The 12,624-nt window shown below is 41.6% G+C and overlaps 1 protein-coding gene across 3 annotated transcripts in view; it reads left to right on the top strand.

The window, feature by feature from the left end:
* dgkh (diacylglycerol kinase, eta) overlaps positions 1-11,953 on the top strand; it is a 163,385-nt gene extending 151,432 nt beyond the window's left edge. For all 3 annotated transcript variants that reach the window (XM_061970806.2, XM_061970808.2, XM_061970807.2), the window contains 2 exons: positions 1,683-1,813; positions 10,731-11,953. In XM_061970806.2, the coding sequence (XP_061826790.2) occupies positions 1,683-1,813; positions 10,731-10,817 (218 nt within the window). In that variant the 3' untranslated portion in view covers positions 10,818-11,953. The remainder of the gene's footprint in view (positions 1-1,682; positions 1,814-10,730) is intronic.
* The last annotated feature ends 671 nt before the right edge of the window (positions 11,954-12,624 follow it).

Here is a 12,624-nt window from a genome sequence, read left to right as displayed (position 1 = left end):
ATATATATATAATTTTTTTTTTTTTTTTTTTAACAAATACATGCCGACATATTCATTATAAAGTGGCCTGAATATGAGTTTAAATAAATTAATCATATAACCTGTCATTATTCACTCAGTTTCCCCTCACTTCATAGCATAAATCACCAAAAATTATTCCTGGGCGCGGCACCGCTGCTGCCCACTGCTCCCCTCACCTCCCAGGGGGTGAACAAGGGGATGGGTCAAATGCAGAGGACACATTTCCCCACACCTAGTGTGTGTGTGTGACAATCATTGGTACTTTAAGGTAGAGAGCCCTTTTAGTGTGTCGGTATCCAATCCATTCCACTTGTTCATATAGAAAATGCCCACATCACTCAAAATCCAGTCCGCATTTTCTCTGCGACCTTGCTTGCGGTCCTTGGACTTGTTCATATAGAAAATGCCCACATCACTCTTGTAGAATTTATATAAAGTAATATACATTAGTCTAATGTTAAAACAATGGGAAAAAAACCCATTAAATATATTTGTTTTATTGTATTGTTACATTAATAGCTGTTGTGTTGTTATAGAATGGCTTGTTAAACATTTCATAGGATTTTCAGAGGGAGGAAAAACCAAGACATTTAATATAAAATGTCAAATTAATAAATACATTGAAAAAAAAGAAAAAAAATGGTTAAAAGCCATCGTCCCAGGGAGCATTTCATTTCGTCCCGTGCATTTTTTAAATAATACTAATAACAATAAATCATTTCTAAGTCTTTGTTAGCCGTTTGTGAAGTTTTGTGCTCGCGCTACGTTCGCTCGCGTCCTGTGCATCTCCTGGGGGCTAAGCCCCCCCTGTCCTTAAAAGCTAGTGACGCCCCTGGATGGCAGCATTGTCCTGTTTAAAAGTGTCACAACATTGCTGTTTACGGCAGACGAACTGCTTTACGGTAGACGAAAACTTGACTGCTGTTGTTGTGTGTTGTTACCGCGCAGGGAGGACGTTAATGAAACTGCCTAACAATAAACCCACATAAGAAACCAAGAACTCGCCCTCCATCATTAGCTGTTTATATTGTGGGAAAGCGGACGTGTGAACAGGCTGTCAACACGTCACTCAGGTCCGCATGGAGCTGGAGGGGGCGTGGCCTCCAGCTCCGCCTGAATTTCGGGAGAGTTTCGGGAGAAAATTTGTCCCGGGAGGTTTTCGGGAGAGGCGCTGAATTTCGGGAGTCTCCCGGAAAATCTGGGACGGTTGGCAAGTATGCGTTAGATATGAGGGACCTATTGTCCTTTTGTTTGCTTGGAGCACATTTTGGTTTAAGAAGGAAATGTAAGAGCGCAGACCAAAGTGACTCCAACACCCAAACAAACTCAGGGTCAAGTTTTTTTGTACTTTTGTGGTCATAAAACTGCTTCTGGTCCAACTAGGAAATCAGAAATTAGCTTAGCAAGATGAGCTCTGCTATATTTCTGCCTTCCTCATCCTTTTCCCTCCTCCGGTTGCCTGCATGCTCTTGGACGCGATCCCCTTCCCCCTTTTTGAGGGACCGCCATCCTTTCCTTCCTGCCAGCTGCCGCCACTCTTGCTCTACTTTTTTTTAAATTTCCTCTCTTCTTGCATCCTCCAATGATTTACCACATATGCACCCCGATGCGTGTGTGTGTGACATATCAAGTTGTGTACGTGTGTGTGTGTGTGTGTGTAGTGGAGAGATGGGGCACAGAGGAGGTGGGCGTCTGGTTGGAGCAACTGAGTCTGGGAGAGTACCGGGACACTTTCGTCCGACACGACATCCAGGGCTCGGAGCTGCTGCACCTGGAGAGGAGGGACCTGAAGGTACACACACACACACACACACACACACACACACACACACACACACTCTCTCTCTGTCCTCCTGGTGTGTCTCTTGAATGACGCTGTCCTTTGGCTGCACTGCATTGCTCTGCTTGGCTTGTTTCTGTCCTGACTGTCTGCTTGGTGGGTGTAGTTGAGGGAGGAGGTCCACATGGTCTAGACCGGTCCAAACAGGACTAGACTCGGAAGGTAGCAGTGCGAGGGCCTAATTCCATCTTGGCTCCAGGGTGTTGCTCTGATGCAGGTTGTGTGTACGCTTGAATACTGCGGCGTCTACGAACACATCCTCACTCTTTCGAGATGTTATTGCTTTATTAGATACTTGTATAAACTGACAAATGTGTTACTTTAAAGCAGGCCTGGGCAATTATATTGACTCGGGGGGCCAAATTTTGAGAAAAAAATGTTTGGGGGCCGGTATATCTATTTTTAGGAAAACTAATACAAAACCTCACACTAAAGTCTGATTGAATGCTAAAAATGTTATGACAGACCGCCTTAAAAACGGAATAGAATTTTAATTTGTTTCTATGAAGGATAAAACCCTGACTATTGAGAACATATGAACGTCACACCCCCTCTCAATCCACATATATTACAATCAAGCCAAATGCAACAAAAATGCAACAAACAGCGAAATATGAACGCATACCTGCCAACTTTTGAAATCAGAAAAACCTAGTAGCCTGCGGCCCCGGTAGGTCCAGGACAAAGTCCTGGTGGGGGGTTCAGGGGGGCGAACCCGACGCAAAATGATTATTAGCATTCAGACAGGTTAAAATGTTGCTAAAACCATCACTTTTCTATCAGTCACAGTGACTTTTCAAAACAAAAATATTACAGCAAAATACTGCAGCATTATCGGCAGCAAAGCAAACCAAATTCTGCCAAGGAATTTCGTTTGAGTCTATTTCTTCCGCGAGTATTTTGTAAATGTTTTCACCTGTGGAAGCCGTATTGCATTCCCTCAAAGACAGAAGTACTGACAATACTTTTCCAATGTCGTCATCGAAATATCGAACACAAATGGGGTACAGTTTTACATCGTCATAATCGGTGCTGGCGTCAGTCGACATGCTAAATGGTTCCGTCTTCATGACATCGGCGATACTTTTTGAGGATTCTGTTCCAAGACACTGAATAATGTTTGATGTTTTGGTTCGACCACATCCATATTTTTTGGCGATTTTCGAGTCGGGAAACATTTTCCGAAATAACTGTCCCATGTGATCAGCCAGTGCGATTGGAAGTCCATGCTCAATTATTGCCTCCGTAAATAAAACTTCGGCATTTATCACATCCAAAGAATCTGTTTGGGCGACAAAAAACGTTGAAAGTTTTCCACTTGTATCGCTAGCAACGGCATTAGACTTGTGTTTTTTTGTCCCAACGTGGTCTTTTACATCGCTAATTCCTCCGTGTCCGATCGAAAAATCTTGTCTGCACAAGGTGCAATTCGCGTAGTTTTCACCCTTTTTGGAACGGATAATTATTCCCGGATAGGCTTTTGAATATTCTTCACGGAATGACTGCAGTTTTCTTTTCGGTTTAAGACTCGTTTGCGATTTTTCTCCGGCTGATTCCATGATCGTTCGCTCGTTTGGAAACAATGGCAACTGGTGCCTCGTGCTTGGCAGCGGTGCTATAAATAGCCTCGCGCATGGCATTCGGAATGACTCGATAGGAAGTTACGGGAAGCAGTGTCGATTGTTACGCGATTTCGTGAATAAAACTTTTTAAAAATATATTTTTTTAATTAATGAAAAACCGTATTTTTTATCACTGCAACCGTAACCCGGAATAGGTTGATGAAAACCGTACTAATTACGGGAAAACCGGAGTAGTTGGCAGGTATGTGAACGTGAAGGGTAAAAAAAACATCTACAATCTGATATATTTAATATATCACTAAGCTTTAGAACTTTCTTGTAAAAATCTCCTTCCACATCTGTCCCTGACACCCACATTTCAGGCTGGTTACTCTGGAAACACTCTGTGGAAACGCTCCCCACCCACACTGCTTGGTGCCTCGTCTGAGCTGCTGTGACTTACATTACCATAGTAACTAGTAGGGTTGTACGGTATACGGGTATTAGTATAGTAACGCGATACTAATGAATCATATTCGGTACATACCGCTTCTGAAAAGAACCGGTCCACCACACCCTAAGATTTTTTGTTAAAATAAAGCCAATAATGCAATTTTTTCTGGTTCCCTTTATTTAGAAAAGTATCGAAAAGTACCGAAAAGTATCAAAATAATATTGGTATCAGGACAACACTAGTCACTAAAATATCATGCAAAAGCGCAGATTCCAACCATTGAAATGTGTTGTATAGTTCGAGACTTATGGTAATTAGAAAACATCACTGCACATCATAATGGCAGCTATACACTTTCCATCTTAAAGATATAAAAAAAAATATTGGCCAGATTGAAAAGCTTAACGGCTGCATGTGCCCCCCGGGCCTTAATTTGCCCAGGTCTGCTTTAAACAATGCAGTATTGTTCAATTAAGAACAGCAATTACCAGTATTCTGAATTTGGCATATAAAATGTAATTTGCTTCTTACTTTACCAAAAAGACGTTTTTTTGACTTACTATGGAAAGTAAAAAAAACTTCAAATATATGGCAATTGCAGTTGAGAGACGTTTCATGAGAGCTGAGTGCGTGTGTGTGCCTGCCTGTTGTCAAATGATGTGAACGAAAGCTCGCTTAGAGCAGAATTTTAGCTTAGCTGTGTCTGTTAGCGGGCAGCACGGTGGTGCAGTGTGCCTCACAATACGAAGGTCCTGGGTTCGATCCTGGGCTCGGGATCTTTCTGTGTGGAGTTTGCATGTTCTCCCCGTGACTGCGTGGGTTCCCTCTGGGTACTCCGGTTTCATCCCACCTCCAAAGACATGCACCTGGGGATAGATGGATTGGCAACACATAAATTGGCCCTAATGTGTGAATGTTGTCTTGTCTATCTGTGTTGGCCCTGCGATGAGGTGGCGACTTGTCCAGGGTGTACCCCGCCTGCCGCCCGAATGCAGCACCCCCCCCCGCAACCCAGAAAGGGACAAGCGGTAGAAAATGGATGGATGGATGTTTTTGTTAGCTTGGCAGCGGCGGTTTGTCAGCATTAATGGCAGCTCTGTTGAATCTTTTCACTGAATTGTGTCTGGTTGAATGGCTGTCATATCTTCTTGTCCACCAAGGGGGCATTGTAGGGTGGCAAGCTTGTCACATCAATCATTGAGTTGTTGTTCGTTATTCCCTCGTAGTAGTAGTAGAGGTGTGTGTGTGTGTTCTGGCAATGCTTACTTAATGGGGACATGGCTCTGTTTACACAGTCACTTTTAGGGGACCTCTGACGGTATGGGGACAAAAAAGCAGGCCTCCTTAAATGATAGTCAGATCCATTCTGAAGATGCCAAAGTGAATTTTAAGCTTTGGCCCATTAAAACATGTTTACTGGTTAGTTTGAGTGTGAGACATTTGCACAGCAGCCCCCTCATCAGGCTGTAGCTGGTACTGCAGTCGCTGCTTTTTTTTTTTTTTTTTTTAAATGGTCCTCAGTAGTCACGTACAAATTTGTGTGAATTATGCAAAATGATTTAAATGTGGTCCCCATAAACCATATTAACTCTTTTTCCCCAGGGTCCCCAGTAAGAATGATCAGCACATTACTTCATCAATGAGCTAACTAGGCAGTGGCCTTTTTATACCATTTTTGTATGCCTCCACAACCTGTAGAAAGGTCGGTCCCCACAAGTCATGATCAAAAACTTGCTCCCCATTCCAAATGATAACCAGTGTGTGTGTGTGTGTGTGTGTGTGTGTGTGTGTGTGTGTGTGTGTGTGTGTGTGTGTGTGTGTGTGTGTGTGTAATTAGCCTACATGTTATGTTGTCTGCTGTGTGTTGCCTCTTTCTATTTGATATCAAGTTCATTTTTATCAAAACTACATCAAAAGTAGCGTGCCACGTTACATCAAACATATCGGTAACGGCATTTTAGTGTACATAAAAGTAATTATTTAATTGACTCGTTAGACCATATTTTTCAGAGTATAAGTCGCACCGGCCGAAAATGCATAATGAAGAAGGGAAAAAAACATATATAAGTCGCACTAGAGTATAAGTCACATTTTTTGGGGAAATGTATTTGATAAAAGCCAACACCAAGAATAGACATTTGAAAGGCAATTTAAAATAAATAAAGAATAGTGAACAACAGGCTGAATAAGTGTACGTTATATGAGGCATAAATAACCAACTGGTATGTTAACGTAACATATTATGGTAAGAGTCATTCAAATAACTATAACATATAGAACATGCTATACGTTTACCAAACAATCTGTCACTCCTAATCGCTAAATCCCATGAAATCTTATACGTCTAGTCCAGGGGTCGGCAACCTTTACCAGTCAGAGCCATTTTGACCAGTTTCACAAATCAAAGAAATCAATGGGAGCCACAAAAACCTTTTGAAATTTTAAATGAAATGACACTGCATAAAAAGTTTTTTTTTTGCTTTGTGCTATGTATAAACCAAGGGTTTTCGAGTTTTGTATGAATGGCGCTTGACAGTGACATACTTGTCAACCCTCCCGATTTTTACAGCATACTACGAATTTCAGGGCAACCATTCTCTCGAACGTGCCGTGATGGTACAGCATTTAGCACCTACTACATCCGGCGTGCCGGCCCTGCCACACGTGGTATGGGACTTCTGCTTGCTCACGTAAACGATAGCAAGGCATACTTGGTCAACAACCACACAGGTTACACTGACGGTGGCGGTACAAACTTTAACACTCTTACTAATATGCGCCACACTGTGAACCCACATCAAACAAGAATGACAAACACATTTCGGGAGAACATCTGCACCTTAACACAACATAAACACAACAGAACAAATACCCAGAATCCCATGCAGCCCTAACTCTTCTGGGCTACATTATACACCGCTGCTACCAAACCCCGCCCACCTCAACCGACGCACGAGGGGGGGGGGTGTTTGGTGGTAGCAGGGGTGTATAATGTAGCCCGGAAGAGTCAGTGCTGCATGGGATTCTGGGTATTTGTTCTGTTGTGTTAAGGTGCAGATGTTCTCCCGAAATGTGTTTGTCATTCTTGTTTGGTTTTGGCTCAAAGTGTGGCGCATTATTAGTAAGAGTGTTAAAGTTGTTTTATATGGCCACCGTCAGTGTAACCTGTGTGGCTGTTGACCAAGTATGTCTTGCTGTCACTTACATGTGCAAGTAGAAGATGCATACAATAAAAGGCTGGGCTGGCACGCTGTTTGAACAGATTGTAGAAGGCGCTGAATGCTGTACCATCATGGCACGCCCTTATTATTATTATTAGGGTGAAAATCGGAGAATAGTAATCCCGGGAGTTTACTGCGAGAGGCACTGAAATCCGGAAATCTCCCAGGAAAATTGGGAGGGTCGGCAAGTATGCAGCTGAGCCGCATCAGAGTGATCAAAGAGCCGCATGCGGCTCCGGAGCCGCGGGTTGCCGACCCCTGGTCTAGTCTCTTACGTGAATGAGATAAATAATATTATAATGTGTTAATCATTTCACATATAAGTCGCTCCTGAGTATAAGTCGCACCCCCGGCCAAACTATGAAAAAAACTGAGACTTATAGTCCGAAAAATACGGTACATGATTTCAATTACCGGTGACTTAAAAAATGCAATTCAATAAAAAAAGACCCCAATACTTCATCCCAGGCAAATGAGCAAAAATACATTGCGTGATTAATCTGCGTATATGCATGATTATTGCAATATATTTTGTGATTAATCACATTATTTTTGACAGCCCTAGTTATTAGTTGACACTCATTTTCGTTGTCACCTACACAACAAAACTAATGTGGATGTTTTGTTCAGATAATTAGTGTCTACATTTTTTCCACTGAGGGCCACACACTGAAAAATCAAAGCATGCGGGGGCCATTTTGATATTTTTCTTTTTCAAAACCATTACAATATATAGATTTTTTTTTTTTACCTTTAGGGGTCCTCTCAAGTTTGGTCCGGGGAACCTAAAAGGGTCTCAAGTCACTAAAATATTAAAAATAAGTATTTTAATATATATGTTTTATTATTCAATGCTTGAATCTCTACATCAATGTCAGATCTATCTGTCAATATAAAGTTTTGTTCATGTTTAATGCCCTTTTTGTCAGAGAAAACACTTTTTTTTATTGCAAAAACACAAAATATGCAATATTTTACATTAAAATAATTGTTTAAGCGGAATATTTGATGGAAAGTAATTGGAGTCTTAAATGGGAAAATAATTCATAACACTATTGATTTAAATTAATTATTTTTTGAGCAATTACAATTAAAAAAACAAAAACAAAAGAAAAACAATACAATTATTGGGATCCAAAAGGGCCCCACTCATAAAAGTGTTAAAAATACTTTTAACGCTTAAATCTCTAGATGCACTTCAGATCCACCAAAAATAATTCAAAGTCGAATATTTGATGTGAAGTCATTGGAGCCTTTAAAAAGGTCAATAATTCATAACATTGATTTTTGATTCATTATTATTTAGTTTTATATAAATAAATAAAACTGCCTGCAGGGCAGCTTTGTGTCATTACAGTCAACATTACAAATTGTTCTTGTTACATTTTACTTTTTTGCTCTTTTATCCCACTTTTCTGTATATATTTAATCTATTTTAATAGCATTTTTACAGTGTGCCGTGAGCCGTTTAAAACAAATAGCTGTGGGCTGCAAGTGGCCCCTGGGCCGCACTTTGGAAACCCCTAGCTTAGCATATATTGATGTAGATTTCTTTGCGTTTATCATCCTTAATGTCCAAAATGTGTCAAAGTGTTCCTTGCATCATTCCATTTTACTGGAAAAAGTTTGGACACCCCTGATGCATTTTGTTAGAATAGTTATTGTAAAAAACCCAAAAACAGTGAAGTTGGCACATTGTGTAAATGGTAAATAAAAACAGAATACTATGATTTGTAAATCCTTTTCAACTTATATTCAATTGAATAGACTGCAAAGACAAGATATTTAATGTTCTTACTGAGAAACTTAATTTCTTTTGCAAATACTCATTAATTAAAATTATATGTCAGCAACACTTTGCAAAAAAGCTGTCACAAGGGCATTTTTACCACCACTGTTCCTTTTAACAACACTCAGTAAACGTTTGGGAACTGAGGAGACCAATTTTTTAAGATTTTCAGGTGGAATTCTTTCCCATTCTTGCTTGATGTACAGCTTAAGTTGTTCAACAGTCGGGGTCTCCGTTGTGGTATTTTAGGCTTCATAATGCGACACACATTTTCAATGGGAGACATGTCTGGACTACAGGCAGGCCAGTCTAGTACCTGCACTCTTTTACTATCAAGCCATGCTGTTGTAATACATGACTTGGCATTGTCTTGCTGAAATAAGCAGGGGCGTCCATGATAACGTTGCTTGGATGGCAACATATGTTGCCCCAAAACCTGTATGTACCTTTCAGCATTAATGGTGCCTTCACAGATGTGTAAGTTACCCATGTCTTAGGCACTACTACACCCCCATACCATCACACATGCTGGCTTTTCAACTTTGTGCCTATAACAATCCGGATGGTTATTTTCCTCTTTGTTCCGGAGGACACGACATCCACAGTTTCCACAAACAATTTGAAATGTGGACTCGTCAGACCACAGAACACTTTTCCACTTTGTATCAGTCCATCTTAGATGAGCTCAGGCCCAGCGAAGCCGGCGGCGTTTCTGGGTGTTGTTGATAAATGGCTTTCGCTTTGCATAGTCCAGTTTTAACTTGAATTTACAGATGTAGCGACAAACTGGTTACTGACAGTGGTTTTCTGAAGTGTTCCTGAGCCCATTTGGTGATATCCTTTACACAATGATGTCGGTTTTTGAGGCAGTACCGCCTGAGGGATCGAAAGTCACGGGCTTAGCTGCTTATGTGCACTGATTTCTCCAGATTTTCTGTACCTTTTGATGATATTACGGACCGTAGATGGTGAAATCCTTAAATTACCTGCAATAGCTGGTTGAGAAATGTTGTTCTTAAACCATTTGACAATTTGCTCACGCATTTGTTGACCCCATCCTTGTTTGTGAATGACTGAGCATTTCATGGAAGCTGCGTTTATACCCAATCATGGCACCCACCTGTTCCCAATTAGCCTGTTCACCTGTGAGATGTTACAAATAAGTGTTTGATGAGCATTCCTCAACTTTCTCAGTCCTTTTTGCCACTTGTGCCAGCTTTTTTGAAACATGTTGCAGGCATCAAATTCCAAATAAGCTAATATTTGCAAATAAAGTTACAGGAACATTAAATATCTTGTCTTTGTAGTCTATTCAATTGAATATAAGTTGAAAAGGATTTACAAATCATTGTATTCTGGTTTTATTTACCATTTACACAACGTGACAACTTCACTGGTTTTGGGTTTTGTATTTCATTGCATTTCAGTATAATTATTTAAATGGCAGCTATTTAATATAAAGTGCATTTGTACAATTAACGGCCTCCTTGCCTTACCCCTGATAATTGTTTGGTGCTCTCTGCAGTTAAGTATTCTGGAAATGTGGGATTTTGCTTCAATTCTATTTCGACCTGTGGTTATTGTTGTGTTTATACTGTACTTACCACTGCAGTTTCATCTTTTGACCACTTGGTGGTGCTAATCCTGCAGATGCCTCCACCTAAAAGGGGAGTGAACAACATGTCAGTTGTTACAAGTACTTTTACCTGCAAATATTGTGTATTGTTGTGTTTCGTACTACACGTCATGTCATATGGGCATGAAATAATGCTCTGATTAGATTGAATGTCTCATAAAAAAGATGGAAAAACTGGACAATGTATGTTTTTTGTTTTTTTGTCAGGATCTGGGGATATCGAAAGTGGGTCATATGAAGAGAATCCTCCAGGGAACTAAGGACCTGGCCAAGGCCTCCATGGTTGACCTTTAACCCGGAAGGAAGCTTCTAGAGATGTGGGAGAAGATGTGGCGATCCGCTGCAGTGCCAAAGTAGCGGAGGAAAAGTGCCAGAAGGGATCCCGTTGTTCATCACAAGAAGCCATTTTGCTCCAGCTAAAACACACACACACGCACACACACACACACACACACACACACACACACACACACACACACACACACACACACACACACACACACACACACACACACTAAGAGGTATGCAAGCAACCACAGTGCAGACAGTAGATAGCAAATGAGTAGCAAAAAGCAGGACTCCCATGTTCCACTTGATATTGTGTTTTTAAAGGCGCTTCCGGAAGCTTGTGGTGCTTTGTTCCACGCGACGCTCGCTCCTCTTAAATATTCAACAGTGCATGATTTTTTTAAGAAGTTCTGTTGTGACGTAAACACTTGAGCAAGTTAAGTATTAATCCATGACGATGCCATTCGTGACTACTGACACCCTATTTTTATTTCTATTTATTTGGCTGTGCATGACCACGTGTCAAAGATGTTGTGTTCTAAGTGCCAGGCCTCCTTGTGTGTGTGTGCTTTATAGAGGACCACCTTTTCTAGTCAGTGTTGGACCAAACTCTTTGATTGTCACTAATCATGGGACGGCATTTAGTATTAGTCAGCATGTTTCCTCAAATAGTGATCTCCTTCCTCATCACGCTTACATCTATGATGTTTTCACAGAAAAATTAAAGCATGCGGGGGCCGTTTTGCTATTTTACATTTTCAAAACCAATAAAATATATAGATTTCTTTGTAACTTTTAGGGCTCCCCCTCAAGACCTGGAAAGGTCTCAGTTATAAAAATTTAAATAAATAAATAAATGTTTTTAACATTATATTGACAGATAGACCTGAAGTGTGTGTGTATATATATATACATACATACACATATAAATATATATATAGAGTTGAGGTTTCTGTGGTTTATCCGTTAAAAACAGTGCTCAATACCGAAGTAGAGCGGAATATATGTTCCATCCATCCATCCATCCATCTTCTTTCGCTTATCCGAGGTCGGGTCGCGGGGGCAGCAGCCTAAGCAGGGAAGCCCAGACTTCCCTCTCCCCAGCCACTTCGTCCAGCTCTTCCTGTGGGACCCCGAGGCGTTCCCAGGCCAGCCGGGAGACATAGTCTTCCCAACGTGTCCTGGGTCTTCCCCGTGGCCTCCTACCGGTCGGACGTGCCCTAAACACCTCCCTAGGGAGGCGTTCGGGTGGCATCCTGATCAGATGCCCGAACCACCTCATCTGGCTCTCGATGTGGAGGAGCAGCGGCTTTACTTTGAGCTCCTCCCGGATGACAGAGCTTCTCACCCTATCTCTAAGGGAGAGCCCCGCCACCCGGCGGAGGAAACTCATTTCGGCCGCTTGTACCCGTGATCTTGTCCTTTCGGTCATAACCCAAAGCTCATGACCATAGGTGAGGATGGGAACGTAGATCGACCGGTAAATCGAGAGCTTTGCCTTCCGGCTCAGCTCCTTCTTCACCACAACGGATCGATACAGCGTCCGCATTACTGAAGACGCCGCACCGATCCGCCTGTCGATCTCACAATCCACTCTTCCCTCACTCGTGAACAAGACTCCGAGGTACTTGAACTCCTCCAATTGGGGCAAGATCTCCTCCCCAACCCGAAGATGGCACTCCACCCTTTTCCGGGCGAGAACCATGGACTCGGACTTGGAGGAATATACGTTAGGTCAGGAAAAAACACAGGTTATTTCTGCTAATGAAGAGCAGAGAAAGGCTTGTAGGGATGAAATAGCCTCTGTGTTTTT

This window comes from Nerophis lumbriciformis, linkage group LG13 (assembly GCF_033978685.3).
Source record: "Nerophis lumbriciformis linkage group LG13, RoL_Nlum_v2.1, whole genome shotgun sequence".
Classification (NCBI taxonomy): Eukaryota; Metazoa; Chordata; class Actinopteri; order Syngnathiformes; family Syngnathidae; genus Nerophis; species Nerophis lumbriciformis.
Note: the sequence above shows the minus strand (reverse complement) of the source record. Positions and strands in the feature narration are given on the sequence as shown.